Source organism: Argentina anserina, chromosome 1 (assembly GCF_933775445.1).
Source record: "Argentina anserina chromosome 1, drPotAnse1.1, whole genome shotgun sequence".
Classification (NCBI taxonomy): Eukaryota; Viridiplantae; Streptophyta; class Magnoliopsida; order Rosales; family Rosaceae; genus Argentina; species Argentina anserina.
Genome location: NC_065872.1, coordinates 1,491,981 through 1,510,363, shown reverse-complemented (window position 1 = coordinate 1,510,363; position 18,383 = coordinate 1,491,981). Strand labels below are relative to the sequence as shown.

Sequence of the window (18,383 nt, the reverse complement as noted above, 5' to 3'; positions counted from 1 at the left end):
ATACGTTGTTGTATAACATACAACAGCACATCAGACCGCAGGACATCACAACTACCACTGCGTGTAATTTCTGACAGCCTATGCCAACCGTTCATCTCCTGCTGTATAGTATACATCGATGTACCACAGACGAACCCATCCTCTGCCTTATGTTAAGTTCCTTTTATGTATTCCTAGCGTTACGTATGGATCGTCCGAGAAAAAAAGAGTACATAGATTTTTTCTTCTTAGTATCATTATTTCCCTAGGTGCGTAATTAATTTCAAGTCCATAATAATATATTAATTTAATAAATTATTAATTTATTAAAGTATAATAAATATTTTCTTTTATTTTTTTGAAGACAAAAAAAGTTTTACTTTTTGTTTCCTAAGGATTATTCAAAATATTATATTGTCCGATGTATATTATTATTTTATTTGATTATAATTAAATTAACAAAATTCTTCAATAAAATTCTCATAAATATAAAAATTATTATATAAATTATGTCATTATTATATATTTGATGGAGTTTATATGAATTATTAAATTTCTATAATGTTACAAATTTAATGAAATATTAAGTTAGCACGTTAATCCCGAGTCAAGACATGTAAAAAATAATATTATAATAAAATTATTTATTAATCGAGTATAATGTAATTCAAATAAGTTACGATTTACCGTATACAGATTTAAAAAAAAAATACCATTAGGGATTATACGGGGTTTTACCCACCACCCCAAACCTCTCTCTGTCTCTTCTTCTTCTTCCTTCTCTCTGAACTAAAATCCCAAAACCTCTGAATCGCATTTCCCGCCTTTTCCACACAAACACTCTCTCTCCTAGGGTTTCGCACCTCCGCCGGTTCCAGAATCCACGGCCATGACGCCGAAGCAGCTCCTCTCCGTAATCGAATCGGCTCTACTCGGCCCGCTGCCGCCGAGCCCGTCGCGGAGAGTGGAGCTCATGCACGCTATCCGAGCCTCTCTCCCGTCGCTCCAGTCCCTCCTCTCATATCCGGTACTCCTCTTATTTCTTAGTTTCTCACAATGCAGAGGAAGAATCGTAGTTCTCGAGCTCTGTGTAGTTTTGTTCTTGTTGATTTTGTGCTGATTGTGAGTTCAATTTTGTTGCTGTAGCCTCCGAAGCCGGCGGACCGAGCTCAGGTTCAGTCCAAGGAAGTCAGGCTTCCCAATGGGCCGCCGATTTTGCTTGATGATCAGGATGTCCAGATTGTATGTAACCCTAGCCCTTAACATTAGGAGAATTGAAGCATTGTGTAGTTGAATTGGATAAAGCTAGGAACTGTTAAGTAGTTCTGTTACGAAATTAGCTACAATGTTGTTCAGCATTTGTGTCTGTTTTAGTGCGCGGCGAGATGAGTTCTGTCAGGGACTGACATTATGTACTCGTTAGATATACTATTGAGTCGGCCTTACAGTTCAATGCTTAGTTTTTTAGCCTATTTCAGTGCTCGTGTAGGTGATAATTTAGGATGGCAACATTTGGACTTTATAGGATTTGACTAGTGAAACATGTAGTATTGTGGTTTTTGCGTTTTGTTTGGATGTCTTCCTTTTCGAACAAAGGAGGGCGTCAATTTATCATGACTCTTCACTTAAAAAAAATGCAAATCACTACTGCATTTACATTTCGGAAAACTATTGATGATATTGTTTCAGCTTATAGAGCTTTAGCCTTGTCTTTTATGCTTCTTTTTTTTTTATCAGACTTTTTTCTACTCTGGGTAATGCAAATTTGCTTCACCATTTATCGAACAACTATTGATACTATTATTTCCACTTTTGTAGGCTTTGAAGTTAAGTGACGACCTTCATCTCAATGAGATTGATTGTGTACGCTTGATCGTCTCTGCAAATCAAGAGGTAAATCGTTGCTGTCATTTTAATTTTCTCATTATACTCAATTGACTTATAAAGCTATAATTTTTGTTGGACATCCAAATTCATTATGTGTTGTTTTTTCTTAGTGGGGCTTAATGGGAAGGGAGCCACTAGAAATTTTACGCCTTACAACAGGGCTCTGGTACACGGAGAGAAGAGATCTATTAACAGCTCTCTATACACTTTTGAGGGTATCTCTATCCTGATCCGTTTTATCATTCAAAATCCTTTTACTTATTACTTTGATCTTTAGTTTATTGCTAACGTACTATTGTTTCCACAGGCTGTTGTGCTTGATCAGGGACTTGAACCTGACGTTGTATCTGACATCCAAAAATATTTGGAAAATCTAATCAACGATGGGCTTCGACAGAGGTTGATTTCTCTTATAAAGGTTTGGAATGGTTATCCCTCTAAACTTTGTCTTGGGTTTTGGATATTCTGTCGAGAAAATTGTTACTTTGGGAAGCTTGAGAGTGTCTTATGATTTATTCAGACACGTGTCTTTGATTTAGTCTAATCTTCTATAAATGGAAGCAACTCTCTGTTGTTTCAAATGTCTAGTTTCTTTCGATAAAATTCACAAATACTGTTGATAGTTGATGCACCTTTAAGGAACTTTATTGAGTTTCATCGTAGGAACTTAATAGAGAAGAACCAGCTGGCCTGGGTGGGCCTCATTCTGAACGTTATGTTCTCGACTCTAGAGGTGCGCTTGTTGTACGACAAGCTGTGGTGTCTCGGGAAAGGCTCATACTTGGACATTGCCTTGTTCTTTCTATTCTTGTTGTACGGACAAGTAAGCAAAGTGTTTATGGGTTGTTATTACACTATAACACTGCTTTTTACAATATCGAAAGAGCTGACTCCACACATGAAATGTCCAATATTTATGCTTAATACAACTTAATTGATGGCTACACTAGGAGATATTGATCGATTTTAAATTATATGTTGCATAGTGCAGTACACCATTTGGATGCATTTTGCGTTTTGATTGACTCAACATTTTATTCTTGTCTGTTAAAGTAAATTTCTATGGTACTGAATATATATAGCTTTTACTGGACATGATATGCTTGTTTGAAACCAAGGATGTTGTCGGTATTAAGCAGTGACTTTCACATGCTGTCTTTTCTTAATACAGTTCATATTAATATCCTTTTGTTATATCTTGCTTGCAGGTCCCAAGGATGTGAAGGATATGTTTATCGTTTACAAAGATAGTGCTTCTGAACTTAGTGGGACTAATGACACCATAAAACGCCAGGCATGTTCCATTCTATGTTGAATGGTTTATTGTTCTTAATTGTATGTTTGTGATATTGGCTTGGAAAATAGTCAGGAGTTAAGCCTACTTCTCCTGTCGTAAACATGATTTTTATGTGCATCTATTAGGTTATCTATTTTTTTTTCTGTCCATCTGAGTTTTCATACATATATTTCAAATTTTTGCAGATCACATTCAGTCTTCTTTTTTCTCTCGTGATTGGTTTTGTATCAGACGCTCTGAGTGCAGCACCTGATAAAGCATCTGTCTTGTCCGGGGATGCCTCTTTCAGACATGAATTTCACGAAATCGTAAGGCAAAAAACATAGTGTTTCTTTTTCCTATTTTGAAATTGCTGCTCATCATCTGTGCTTCAGGTAATGGCAGCCGGAAATGATCCTAATGTTGAGGGCTTGGTCGGTACTATAAGGCTTTCTTGGGCTGTACACTTGATGCTAATACAAGATGCTCTTACTGGAAGGGATGCTATATCAAGTGTTTCATCGAGCGATTTGAGTTATCTACAGTCATGCTTAGAAGTAGTTTTTTCCAAGAATGTTTTCCAGTTTATATTAGATAAAGTTCTTAAAACGGCAGCATATGAGGTTGGTTCTTATGCACGGAATGTCTGTTCTTTTTTAATTGTTGAATCAAATGCTTAACCAGTTGCTTCTTCTTTGTGTTCCTTAGATCCTAATGTAACTTTGTTAAATAACTGAAATCAGTTCAACTTGATGAGTCATTTACTACGGGATTGGCAGGTCATTTCAGTTCTTATTTATAGCTTTACTATGAATAGTTTTGTGAATTACAATGAATCATATTGGATATTATAAGGAAATTGGGTACATTTGAATGGTTTGTGTCTCGCATATTCAAGTTCATTCATTTGGCATGCGGTATTACAGGAGTTGATAAGATCACAATAGGTACTTAAGATTTACATTCAAAAATCCAAATCTTTTTACTTCATCAGTTGAGGCCGTTGCTCCCAGTTTGTAGTTGCTTTCTTTTGCTTGGGTTGATTCAAAGCGTACGAAAAAGAGTCATTATCTTGGTTTACTTATATGGATTAAACGGTTCTCCAGTTGCAATGTCATAATGTTGGCCAAGTAGCTTTACATCTAGTCCCATTGATTAAGTTGGTTTCCTGTGCTTGGTTAATTGGTTGTTTGAGGCCAAGGGGATTGTAGCTTTTTTCTAGTGGATTGCGTCAAATGGGAATAGCTTACAGTATTGAATTTTTTACATTGTCTTTCATTGGCATTTTGAATTGATTTGTGTATCATGTGCAGAATGATGACGAGGATATAGGCTATATGTACAATGCCTATCTTCACAAGTTGATCACCTGCTTCTTATCTCACCCACTTGCCAGAGACAAGGTTAGGTGGAGTATTGTCAATCTAGTCTGTATTAATCTGTTATATGTGTGCATTTGTACTATTATGTTCTACCCTTGCATTTCCAATATTCTGTTTTCTGTTTCAACTCCTTACAGGTTAAAGAATCAAAGGAGAGGGCTATGAATACACTTAGTCCATACCGCCTGGTTGGATCACATGATTTTTCCCATGGTAGTAACCAAACTTCACAAGCCTCTGAAAATGGCTCTCTGCCATTCATCTCTCTTTTGGAGTTTGTGAGTGGAATTTATCAGGTAAGTTTGAGCTAAAAATTATATACTGAGGGCAGGGGAACTTTCTAGTTTTGTAAGAACAAGGTCAATTGTATTTTCTCATGTTTATTTTTCTTTTTTTATCATCCATCTCTATGGCTTTATGCTCCTGGTTTTTAGTTAAACCTCATATTTACTTTCTGTGTAAATGACTTTTTCCAGAAGGAACCAGAGCTGTTGTCTGGCAATGACGTTTTATGGACATTTGTGAACTTTGCTGGAGAGGACCATACAAATTTTCAAACCCTTGTGGCTTTCTTGAATATGCTGAGTACCTTGGTATGCAGACAAGTTTGAGCTAGTTAAATACTTTTAAGCATGCTTTATCACAAAACAGTTTTCCATGATTGTCTTTCATTTCAGGCTTCTAGTCAAGAAGGAGCTGCGAAGGTTTTTGAGTTACTTCAGGGCAAAGTGTTTCGTTCTGTTGGGTGGAGCACTTTGTTTGATAGCTTATCAATTTATGACGAGAAATTCAAACAGTCTCTTCAAACGGCTGGTGCCATGTTACCAGAACTCCCAGAGGGTGATGCAAAAGCACTTGTTGCTTATTTGAATGTCCTACAAAAGGTTTGTGAGTGCAAAAGCTTTTGTGATTGGGTGAAAATCTGTAGTAAACAAAGTCCATGATACATCACAATCTTCTCGTGGATTTTATGTTTGAGGAGTGACTTATTTCTGTTTTTGCAGGTTGTGGAAAATGGAAATCCCCTTGAACGAAAGAATTGGTTTCCTGATATCGAGCCTTTGTTCAAGCTTCTTGGTTATGAGAACGTGCCTCCTTATTTAAAGGTAAATTGATGTACTGAACTTGGTGCCCAGACTATCTACTATCTAGTTAGCATTTTGGCTTATTTTGTTTTTTTAGAAGCTTGTTGAATTTCACTTCACTGTTACTGATATATTATACTGTAACTACAACAGGGTGCCTTGCGTAATGCAATAACAATGTTTGTGTATGTGTCTCCTGCCCTAAAAGATACAGTCTGGAGTTATCTTGAGCAGTATGATCTCCCTGTGGTTGTTGGATCCCATGTTGGGAAGAGTGCACAACCCATGGCTGCACAGGTTGGTACTTTGATTTTGGTGGTTCATTTATATTTTCTTCAAATACCCAACTTCGAGTTTTTTGCCAGAACCTTTTTGGTTATTCTTTCAACCCTTTGGTTTTTGCAACATATCTATAAATAAGAGCTTAAGTTGGGCTGAGGGTAGCCTGGAGTATTAAGTCGCATCTTGCTATAGAGGCCCCCGCTGTATCTTGTTAGATTAAATCCTAACATTTTATTGACACAGTGACACTAGTTGGTTTCTCTGTTTTACGTCTAGGTTTCGGGTTGCTAGTTTGGCAGGAGGTTTACCTTTTCATATATCCTTTGTATATGTTGAAACTCTCATGTATGTTACAGGTATATGATATGCAATTCGAGCTCAATGAAATAGAAACAAGGAGAGAGCAATATCCTTCAACAATATCTTTCCTTAACCTGCTAAATGCTCTTATATCTGAAGAAAGAGACTTAAGTGATAGAGGGCGCAGGTAACTGTTGCTAATGTTTCTTTAATTTTTTGACCTCTACTTTGCCTGAAATTTTTTGTAATAAATTTGTTGAATAGTGATGAGGAGTTTCTCTGTTTGCAGATTCATTGGAATTTTCAGGTTCATTTATGATCATGTTTTTAGGCCATTCCCTCAAAGAGCCTATGCTGATCCTTGTGAAAAATGGCAATTGGTTGTTGCATGCCTTCAGCACTTTCAGATGTTAGTATATCCTAAAGTTAATCAGAAGCTTTTCTTTATGATTTTGGAGTCTATATGTTTCACGTATGTTAAACTTAGCCTTTTGGTACATAAAGCAAAATCATTTGCTTGGGAGTAAAGTTCTAAATTCATGTTGTAGAACTTGAATTTGTATGTAATGTGGATGGATATTTTTGTTTAATCTCATAAGAATTGATGCAGGATGTTGAGTCTGTATGACGTCAGTGAAGAAGATATTGATGGTGGCATTGATCAATCTCAGATTTCAACAGCAACACAATCTTCACTCCAGATGCAGCTACCAATTCTAGAATTGCTAAAAGTAAGTGTACATCATGTGCATCTGTTCGTATGTGCTACTCATTGAACGCCAAATCCAGCATGCATTTGCCATAGATTGTGCTGTAATTAATTTCATATCACTTCTGGTCGTGTTTAGGTGATCTTTCTTCTCCTTGGTGGGCTTGTCTTTGGTTTCATTCAATTTATTTGCTTATTGCTTTAAAATGAGTTATATCCTGAAATTATAAAAGCTGGGGTGGCTGTCCCAGATGTGAATCAAAGCTATGCAAGATTACTTTAAGAATTCATGAGTACCAACCAATCGAACAACTTTTTTCGTTTTCTAACTTGGCCATAAGTTTGCTAATAAATGTGGAATTTCATTTTCCGTGAGTAATCGTAATCAGTATAGAATGTGCATCCATTCTCGTTGTCTAAGTTAGTGTCTTGTTGGCAACAGGAAGCAATATTTACACTAACTACTTGTTACAGGACTTCATGAGTGGAAAATCTGTTTTCCGGAACATCATGGGTATCCTTTTGCCAGGTGTCAATACCATTATTACTGAACGGGCAAATCAAGTGTACGGGAAACTCTTAGAGAAGGCTCTGCAGCTCTCACTGGAGATAATAATCCTTGTCTTGGAGAAGGATTTGCTTCTTTCTGATTACTGGCGTCCTCTTTTCCAGGTAGATACTGTTTAGATTTCTTAACTATATTAGTCTCTAGTATTTCTTGCAAACTTTGTTATACGAACTTGGGCAGACTTTCCTCTAGGTGGATTTGTACCTTTATTTGAATCTGTTTATCATTATATATTCCCGGCATCTGATTTTCACTAAGCTTACCTTCCTGGATGTATGCCTGTATTTTTTTTTTTCAAACTGTGAATATTTTTTTTCACATGCCATGTTTCCCTAAGAGTTGTCCAATTTTATCTGAAGTTTTGCTAGTGTCAAGTGGCTTTGGTTTAGTTAACCATCACATTTAGCACACCTTCTGAAATAACTTTCGGTCTTCAATATGATAATGGCAGGTGTATAAAGTAACACACAGATCCTTATTTCTGTGAAAGTTAAGTTCTTAGGACACTAGAGAGAAAAGTTTGGCATGCCTATTTATGGCAACTGTGTAAAACTGTTTGTCTGTTTTAATCGGCTTTCATGATAGACTGCAGAATCACAAAAAAAAAAACTGTATCCTTACTAACAAAACATGCATGCACAAGCAGATAATGATTTTAAAAGAGTAAAAAGTAAGAACTCCCAATTTTTGTTGCCCTTTTGTCATGTCTGGAGATAATGGATGCCCCGCAACTATTTCTATGCCAGTAGTACATACATTTGGTTCATAGATTTACATGCATAAGACAGAACTAAGGTGCTTTTCGCTTATTGACTTGGTGTTCATGGAGTTCTGTGCCAACTTCTTTCAAGGATGCTACAGTCATTAACTAATTTCTTGCTCCTTTTCTTCTTTATTTTGTTCAGCCTCTGGATGTTATACTCTCTCAAGATCATAATCAAATTGTAGCTTTGTTGGAATATGTCAGATATGATTATCAACCACAGATTCAGCAGTGCTCTGTCAAAATCATGAGTATATTAAGGCACTTCGTTATCTAAAATTCTTATTTACTTTTTTCTAGCGATCTAATTGATTGAGGAATACCCAAATGTCATTCTAATATTTCTTTTTGGGTGACAGTTCTCGCATGATTGGGCTTGTGCAGTTACTGGTAAAGTCAAATGCTGCAAGCTGTTTGATTGAGGATTATGCAGCCTGCCTAGAAGTACGATCAGAAGAGTCTCAGGCTGTAGAGAACACTAGTGATGATCCAGGTGTACTGATATTGCAGGTCAGCTGGTAACTTCTGTTGTTAATGCCTCCTTTTTGCTAATTATTACAACTTAAATTACCCATGGCTTTTTTTCTTCATTATGTACAGCTTCTAATTGACAATGTCAGTCGGCCAGCTCCCAATATTACCCATTTGCTACTAAATTTTGATCTTGACAGTCCTATTGAGCGTTCTATGCTACAACCAAAATTTCATTACAGGTATAGTTGCTTTTATGTTGCCCCAACAGTTCTTGTCACTTTGTTTTTATTTCTTCTCCATGACATTGCCATTTGCAGTTGCTTGAAGGTTATCCTTGAGATCTTGGAGAAGCTTTCAAAGCCTGATGTAAATATGCTACTTCATGAGTTTGGATTTCAGGTAATGAGATAATCCCTAGCAACAGAGAAACATTTTCCACATTTTCTTCCAGTGTTGACACTTCTCTTTGCAGCTCCTATATAAACTGTGCGTGGATCCACTAACATGTGATCCTACGATGGATCTGTTGAGTAGTAAAAAGTATCAGTTTTTTGTAAAGGTAACTCTTGAATTACGCTTAAAAAAGTGTTGATATATCTTTGTTTAATTCTATTATATTTTTTCCGTTTCGCTCTCACATGTGTCTAATATGAAGTTTTCTTAACATTGCAGCACCTAGATACCATTGGGGTTTCCCCACTGCCCAAAAGGAAGAACAACCAGGCCCTACGCGTCAGTTCCCTTCATCAGGTTGCTTTTCTTTAATTACTTTTCTCAGAATTTGTGTGTTTAGTGAAAGCTGCCCATAGTTGAACTCATGGATAATATAGGGATTATATTGATTATTCATTGCCTTTTGTTTTGCCTTCCGTTTAATTGTCTTTCATTCCTATATGTTCGCCTTCATTTGTCATCCTAGTGCACCAACACCGATGCTTAAATGTTCTTATTTTAATGTGATTCTTATGAGCGTGCTTAACTATTATTCATATTTGCAAATCCTATATCTCTACATGGTTCTTATGATAATTTAAACTTTAACTTTTCGCAGAGAGCTTGGCTGCTAAAACTATTGGCAATTGAACTTCATGTTGGCGATATCAATAAATCCACTCACCTAGAAACATTTCGTAGTATCCTTGGGCATCTTTTTGGGCAGGAAACTCTGGAAATTGGATTTGATCACCTCACCAAGTCTTATTTGTCTTCTCCTCAAGATGGTGTTGAGCATGCTGGAGCTCAAACTGTTAGGAAGAGTAAGGTAGAAAAATTTTAAGTGATTTTTCTTTTCAGTTCATATTGTAACTTGCTAAAAAAATTCTTGATAATTAAGTTTAATTTTCCACATGCACTTCTCTTCTTACCTTTGAGGTATATTTGACCGTCTTTGACATATCTTTAGTTCATTGTTAGTTGATATTGTAGATTACTTAAGATTTTGGTGGGCATATAGAGTCTGAAATCATGCATATATGCTGTAATCTCAATGTACAAAGTCTTTGGGTTTCTTCACTCATTACCATTTCGTTTTCGGTTGGATGTCTCATTATAGTACTGGCTTAATAATCTCCATTGGTTATAGTTTCTTATACCAGTCCTTCAGGAGTGGTCTTCTTGAAGTTTCTAGTGGCTTAATAGGGGTTCGTACTCCATGAAATAGTACAATAACGTAGTTATATTCTCCTTACTCATCCTTTATTGGTATGAAATTCAGGTGTTGGAATTGCTTGAAGTGGTTCAGTTTAGATCCCCGAATACAAACATGAAGCTTTCTGAGATTGTTTCCAATTCGAAATATGATTTGTTGGTAATCTTCTGTTCCTAGCAACCATGTTTTTCTTTGACTTGCCAGTTCATTCTGGTCCTAATATGTGACTTTGTTTCATTTGTACCACACTAATGAATACGATTCTCAGGCAGAGGATGTTGTTTGTAATCCTACAACTTCTGGAAAGAGTGGTGTCCATTACTATACGGAGCGTGGTGATAGATTAATAGACCTTGCCTCATTCCGTGATAAACTTTGGCAGGTTGGTTGCGTCAATTGAGTTCCAGATGTGCAATTTTCATATAGTTGAATTTAAAACTTATGATTTTTTCTACTCGATGTTTTTTCTCCACAGAAATTCAATGCTGTTTACCCTCACTTGAGTAACATTGGGAGTGAAGCAGAGCTGAACGATGCAAAAGAAACAATACAACAATTATTGAGATGGGGATGGAAGAACAATAAGAATGTTGAGGAGCAAGCTGCTCAACTTCATATGTTAACTGCCTGGTCACAAATTATTGAGGTTTGTTTTTTCTATAGTATAAGTAGTTTATATGACAAATTTACCTTTAAGTTTCAAGCATTTCAGTTTTTGTCAATGTTGTCATCTTCTATTTGTCTAGATCTCTGCTTCCCGAAGAATATCATCACTCGGTCATCAATCTGAACTTCTATATCAGTATGTCCAGATCAATGTCTTTCTTATCAAATTTCTTTTCAAATCAATTTATATTTCAGTATGTCCAAATCAACGTCGTTTTCATTATATCTTTTTATGTTGCCCATAACTTCTATTGCCTTTCCATAAACAGAATTCTTGTAGCGTCTCTGACCGCTTCTGCTTCTCCAGACTGTTCATTGAAGATGGCATTTTTGTTGTGTCAAGTATGTTACTTTGTTCTTGTGATTGCACTATGTTGCTGAAATTTGGATTTTTGTATATCTCTAATTAAAGGAGGTTTATATAGGTTGCACTGACATGCATGGCAAAGTTACGAGATGAAAGATTTTCATTCCCTGGTGGCTTTAGTTCTGATAATCAGGCATGTCTTGATATAATCATGGCAAAACAATTACCAAACGCAGCTTGTAATTCAGTCCTGTTTAGGCTCATATTGTCAATTCTTAGACACGAATCATCAGAAGCCTTAAGGAGACGGTATGGTGCTGATCTGAGATTAGTGTTGTTCCTGTGCTTGTCTCAATTTCTGAATCACCATTTGACCATTGATCATTGTCTTTAGGCAATATGCACTGCTCCTTAGCTATTTTCAATATTGTCAACATATGCTTGATCCGGAAATCCCATCAACAGTTCTGCAATTTTTGTTGCTTGATGAGCAAGAGGGCGAAGATCTGGATCTCCAGAAGGTCTGTAGTTTCATAATGTAAATGTGAAGTTTGTAATTTGCTTAAATTGTAATCTGACAGACCTCAGTAATGGTGGCATTCTTTATGTTATTTCCTTAGATCAATCGAGAACAAGCAGACCTTGCTCGTGCTAACTTCACTACCTTAAGAAAAGAAGCTCAATCTATTTTAGATTTGGTAAGTGTTTCATTCCTTTTCTTATTGTATTGTATATGATAGATGACTTGTTAGTAATTGGGTTAAATTATGAGTTATGACTAGTAGCTGGGGAAGTAACTTCAGTAGTGGCCGGGTAAGCTGAGCCATTTTAGCTGAAATGCGCTTGAACCTAAAGAGCTTATACACGATGCTTTCATAACTATTTCATTGACTTCAGTTGTACTGTACACTTCTGAAAACCATGGTTATTGTTTTCCAAGACCTTTCATTACAATCATTTGAATTTTACAGTGTCCCTGATGTCTCTCTTATTCTTTTCCTTATTTTCAATCTTCAGGTAATAAAAGATGCTACTCATGGAAGTGAACTTGGGAAAACAATGTCACTTTATGTTCTGGATGCAATCATCTGTGTAGATCATGAGAGATTTTTCCTGGGCCAACTTCAAAGCAGGGGTTTTCTAAGATCTTGTCTTACAAACATCAGCAGCTTGTCTTATCAGGTGCTTGTTTAATCAACTAAGTCAGCGTTGGATAATTTTGATAAAATGAATATATACAAGTAGGGTTAAAGCAGACCATGATTGGGGTTGGATTGGGACCAGCACTTCATTTCTACTATGTTTTTTCATCTTCTCTGGTTAAGAATAATTAGTAGGAGAAAACATCTGCTGCTTTTTGGATAGTGTAAAATCCAAGGAGCAAGTATCCTCAACCCCAATATTTGGTGTATAACTTACATGTTTAAACCTTAACTCCATCAAAGTTTGGTGTAATTTTTCTTTTCTTTTGTGGTGTGGACTATCTAAGTTTAAACAGTATCATTGTCTTTTTGGGCATTTCTGTATTTCCATTTTTAGCTACTTTTGAACTTTAGATATATTACTTTCATATCTAGGATGGTGCACATTCTCGAGAATCAATGCAGCGAGCGCAAACTCTGGAGGCTGAACTTGCTTTGCTTTTGAGAATAAGCCACAAGTATGGGAAATCTGGAGCTCAGGTTATCTTCTCAATGGGAGCTTTGGAGCATGTTGCTTCATGCAAGGCAGTCAACTTCTTCGTAAGTGTTGCTAAGATACTTGGTGCAATCTCTTGTATCCCATTTACCTAATTAATTCTACTAGCAGGGAAGTTTGCGATGGGTTGACACTAAGAATCAAAGAGATGTTTCTGTGGATATGAAGAAGCAAAGGATGATTGTAACTCCTATTCTCAGATTGGTGGTTTCTCTGTTGTCTTTAGTTCATACATCTGAATTTTATGAGGTTAGTCATCATCCTTATTGTTAGAAGTTATGGTTTCCTTTCAAATATTGTAATTAGTTGTATAATTTGTAGAGCAAGCTTAATTCAATTCAGTCTACAAGTCCAGTAAACTACTTTGTTCAAAAGGATTTATTAATATCAGATTTTCTTAAACATAGTGAAGTTTTAATTGAGAACCTGATAGCTTTATGAAACAAAGAAAATGGTAGGAACTAAAGCATCCTAGATGGATCTCACACTTTGCTATTACAAATCCATGCATTGTTACCTGATTGGATCTTATAACTTGACTTCTGTAAACTTTTGTTTTTGAAAGTTGATATAAGGCACACCATAGGCATCCTGTTGTTTCTGTATACCATGAAAAACGTGGCCTTTGTTCTTATTATTTTCCTTAAAGTTGTTTCAGTCTTCTCTCTTTGTTTTTGATGTTTAGCTCCCCCTAGTGTTGCATTCCAGAGATGTCGTTTGTTAACAATTTGGGTATATAATAGGTGAAGAATAAAGTTGTTCGTGAAGTCATAGATTTTGTCAAGGGGCATCGATCACTTTTTGATCATGTTCTTCGGGAAGATGTTTCCCAAGCTGATGAGTTGATGATGGAGCAGATGAACCTTGTTGTTGGTATACTAAGCAAGGTATGAACATTACTTTTCTTTTTGTTTGCATAAGATTTGTAAAACAAGATCGGTCAATATTCCGTTCTAGAAGTCACTATGTCTCCTAAACGGCCAAGAAAGATAATTTTTTCTTTCGGCAGCTTCTCATGAATTTGTTATATCTGTTGTTCCATAGCAACATGTGTTCAGTTGTATACTTATATAAGCTGTCCTGTTTTTATCAACTTTTTGAAAAGTGTGATGCTTTAGATTTTCTCCCTCGTTTATACTTCATAGGTTTGGCCATATGAAGAGAGTGATGAATCTGGCTTTGTTCAAGGGCTTTTTTCTTTGATGCATGCTCTTTTCTCCCGTGACAGTGAGACTTTGAGTTCTGCTCAATCAGTTGGATTTGCTGAGGTTTGCACCAGCTACTTATAGTTAAGATACTGACTGTACCATCCTCAAAAGGATTTTGAAAATTTCTGTGTCTCTTGGCAAATGGACAGAATCACAGGAAGACAGAGCTTAACTTATTTCGGATATGCTTCAGCCTCAGCACATATCTATATTTTCTTGTCACAAAAAAGTCCTTCAGACTGCAGGTATGTATGGTTTGGTTGATCTGAATGATCTTAATGATGTACCCCTACAACATAGATCTGTTAATAAGCCTCTTGCTAACTTGCTTTCTTACAGGTCTCAGACATGCCTCCTGACTACAATGCGGCTGTTTCCTCGCAACAGCCGACATTGAGTTTGCTGGGGTCTTTCCTCACATATTTAACAAGTGCTCTTGAAAGAGCTGCTGAGGAAAAATCCTTACTTCTTAATAGGGTAATTGAGAACAACATTTTTGTGGTCTGGTCTCACGTATGCAATTTTTTTAACATCAAATTAACTATAATGTACAAAATGCAGATTCGAGACATAAATGAAGTATCAAGACAGGATATCGATGAAATAATCAATATGTATGCTCGGCATGTATCAGTCTCATCATCAGACAATATACAGAAAAGGTATTCCCTGGGTTTCTTAGGAAAAGTAGACCAATAACACGTAAATGTTTTTCTAGGTTGGTTTAGCTGTGGTGCAGTATACTGTCAGTGTGAAACTGTATACATGTTATATGCAAGTTCGACTGATGAACTTATTTTTAGTTGTTCAGCAGTAGCGCACAGTAAAACAAGTAATAGGTGGTGAAAAAAAGGGTTAAAAAAATTGGCAATTAAAGCCTAGTTCAATGCTAAGTTTTTGAATCAATTGCCCTGGGGAACAGGAAATACAAGTAATTGCTGGTTAAGATAAATGAACAACTGTGACAATTCAAGCCCAGTACAGTGCTGAAATTCCCTTTCAGTTTCCGTGAAAAGAAATAAACTTATGTCAGTTTAATAGCCACTATGTCTCTCACTATTGAATCACTCTGTAGTATCAAAACTATTTTCTCATTTTATTTCATTTTTATCATAAAATATCTGTATCCTAATTAATCTTTTTAATTCTATAGGAGGTATATTGCGATGGTGGAAATGTGCAACGTTGTCGGGAATAGAGATCAGTTAATAACTATATTACTTCCACTAGTGGAACATGTGCTGAATGTCTTCCTAAGTCATTTTCAGGACAGGTATGGATCTCATCTTCTAATTCCCATTCCCCCTGCCCTATTTCTCAAGAGAAGGGTTGCTGATGGGAGAATATGTAGGAGATCGTATCACTGTCAGGCCAAAATGCAAAAAGAGTTCATATTTATGTTAATGTTCCCCTATGGGGTCAGATCCGACTTTTAAATGTTTGTGATTAAGAAGACTGCTGGCTCCTTGTACTAATGGTTCATGATTTCATTGTTATTGAAGTATTTTTGGTATTGAATGGCAACTATCTGTTCATTGCAGCTCTTTGGCATTTGATCCCCCTCGTACTTTCAAGGCAATTACATATGGTACCAATTCTGGGCCCGTACAAGACATGTCTTCGTTGTGCGACAATCTTGTTTCAACTTTAGAAAGACTTGAGTTACTTAGTGAGGTATGCGTCTAACAACTTGTCTGCCTTGACATTACAGTTAGTAGTCTCATCTTTCTTTTTTGTTACCACTCAAGGATGATAAAAGCTGTATCGGGGTTGGTTAGGGGAAAGACAAGCTGGCAGTTTGGGATGTTATATTTTTGTTTCCAGAAATTCCCCTATTAATACTTAAGAGAGAGCCCTCTTTGGTTGTCATCTGTATGCTTTCGGAAGTCTTGATATTTTCTTGTATGTTTTTTTTACAGGACAAAATAGGCCACAATCTTAAAGTCTTTCGAAGATTAGTGACTTCGCTCAAGGAATTTACGATCCAGAAGTTGTCTTCATGAAAGTATTATGTGGATATAGTAGTTTACTCGATCCAAACCCAAATGAATGTACTGTAATATCATTGTAGTTGTATATGAAGATTTTGTGTAGATCAGTAAAAGAATTAGGGGCGATGGAAATCCAGTTTGAGTAACAAGACTAGTGGGATTCGCTTCAGAGATACTGCTAGTATCACTCGGTCGTACTTGTCGCAGCATGAAAACCCAAATAGTTGTTCGCTCTATGAGCAGCTGCATTCAACATGAATATATCAAAAATTTGGCTTCAAGAATAACTAAAATATCCCACAATCAAAATTGTAAAAAATGAACCTTGATTTTGTTTCACCAGCACATCCAAGACTACAATCACTACAATGATAGAGCTCCGGCATCACATTCGCCTGATCAATGGTGCACTCGAGCATGCACTTAGCCATGCAGATCTTCCTAAATTTCCAGATTCCGCCAAAGCTAAATTTCTCTGTTGATGATATTGTGGATGCCTTACCACCAAAGTATTTAACACCACACTCAACGGCACATAGGCCGAGGTCAACTAAACCATCCGGCTTAGCAGAACCTGAACCTTCTGGTGATGGCGATAGTGGATTTTGAAGAGACTCATGAAGGGGAGGCATTGGCCTCATTGCATGATCGTCACCTTTCTTATGAGCAAGAGCTGTTGGTTGTGAATGCCATGGCTAATTACTACAACAGCTCTGTCTAAAAGATATGAACTTTGGTTATGATTCATGTTGAACATAAAGCTCTATATATAGCATTGCTGGTCTAGGGTTCTTCTTACCTGTAAGGTAATATTAAGGGAAAATATTTTAATCAATATTATAATGTAATCTTTTGATAAGAATGATCAATTAGTTGGAGAAGTTGGCTAGAAATTGATCACGTATGCTAATCAAAAAGCACTCTACGTACAGAATGATTCCATTGATATTCCACCCATGAACTGATGGTTATGAACAACTTAAGCGATACGCATGATGTATATACCTGCACTTATAGTGTACACAATTTAATCTATATCAATGGAAGATTCGATCATTTAGCTAGATAATATATGACAGCTTGTTAAATTTTTCAATCCATGATTGACATGAATAACTTAATAAGGTATATATTTATGGTACTGTTAATCACGAAATTCCAGATTACAGCCGTACATGAGTTACGTACATGTGGTGTAGTTGATGATTTGATACCAAAATTCCTTGATTCATAACTAGACTTGTTCAGGTGACTATTAAACCATGTAAGGAGAGAGAGAGAGAGAGAGAGAGAGAGAGAGAGAGAGAGAGAGAGAGAGAGAGAGAGAGAGAGAGAGAGAGAGAGAGAGAGAGAGAGAGAGAGAGAGAGAGAGAGAGAGAGAGAGAGAGAGAGAGAGAGAAAGAGAGAGAGCAGTGGCGGATCCAGGAATTTGAGTTCGGATGGGCTTGAGTTTTTTATGAAACGAAAAAAAAAATATGAAAAATCTCGGCGGTGTGAAAGACTTATATTAAGTGGGAAAAAAGTGCACTTTGAGGGATCCTTACTCATTAATACAATATAAGAATAAACTAAGTAAATCTAATTATAAAGTTCGATAAATTTTCAAAGTCATAGATCACCATCTCATTGTTAACAAAATCAACATACTATTTTTTAGAATCATCCACGGGATTGAATGGAGACTCTAAAGGCAATGGTGCATCATCAAAATTTGGAGAAGCTACAGAAGGAGTAGAAATTAGATTTGAATTTGAAGATGAGGCATTAGTTATTGGATACCATCTAGTAAGGTTTTTACATTGCTTTGACTTCGACATTGAATCAGACAATTTATTAGAGACTACCTACAGATTAAGAAACAATGCTTATATTAGACAAAATGTAGCAAACATGCAAACACAATAGCAAGGCAAACACAACGGCAGGGCAAACACAGTAGCAAGCGAAATACAAAACTCCATCTTAATTGTGAATTTGTAATAGAAGTAATATAACCTAAAACTAAAATTAAATTACTGTAAATTAATAAGAAGTATCAATTTTAGCAATAATCATTTAACAAAGCTTAGAGTTCATACACAAAAAAAGCATAATCAAATTCTCAATTTAGTATTTGAAATCAATACACCATTGTTTGATTTGTCACTCCATGCCTGACTT

General features: G+C 36.2%; 1 protein-coding gene across 2 annotated transcripts; it reads left to right on the top strand.

Annotated features, from left to right (window-relative positions):
* Positions 1-740: 740 nt before the first annotated feature.
* LOC126783686 (nuclear pore complex protein NUP205) lies at positions 741-16,432 on the top strand. Of its 2 annotated transcripts, none has more exons than XM_050509202.1 (45): positions 741-1,006; positions 1,126-1,221; positions 1,798-1,872; positions 1,977-2,081; positions 2,174-2,284; positions 2,530-2,689; positions 3,075-3,160; positions 3,349-3,471; positions 3,538-3,765; positions 4,456-4,545; positions 4,662-4,820; positions 5,001-5,117; positions 5,202-5,408; positions 5,529-5,630; positions 5,763-5,906; positions 6,248-6,378; positions 6,481-6,600; positions 6,802-6,922; positions 7,375-7,572; positions 8,374-8,492; positions 8,591-8,741; positions 8,832-8,944; positions 9,023-9,104; positions 9,178-9,264; positions 9,378-9,455; positions 9,757-9,966; positions 10,420-10,512; positions 10,622-10,735; positions 10,829-10,999; positions 11,100-11,155; positions 11,289-11,361; positions 11,445-11,635; positions 11,721-11,847; positions 11,947-12,024; positions 12,344-12,508; positions 12,904-13,068; positions 13,133-13,273; positions 13,768-13,911; positions 14,170-14,292; positions 14,382-14,477; positions 14,572-14,709; positions 14,794-14,894; positions 15,386-15,505; positions 15,774-15,906; positions 16,152-16,432. In XM_050509202.1, exons 1-45 carry the CDS (start codon positions 869-871, stop codon positions 16,233-16,235), a joined length of 5,664 nt encoding a protein of 1,887 aa, XP_050365159.1. In that variant the 5' UTR covers positions 741-868; the 3' UTR covers positions 16,236-16,432. The 2 variants fall into 2 exon arrangements, with proteins under 2 accessions (XP_050365159.1, XP_050365168.1); XM_050509211.1 differs by having other exon boundaries at positions 742-1,006; positions 13,136-13,273.
* The last annotated feature ends 1,951 nt before the right edge of the window (positions 16,433-18,383 follow it).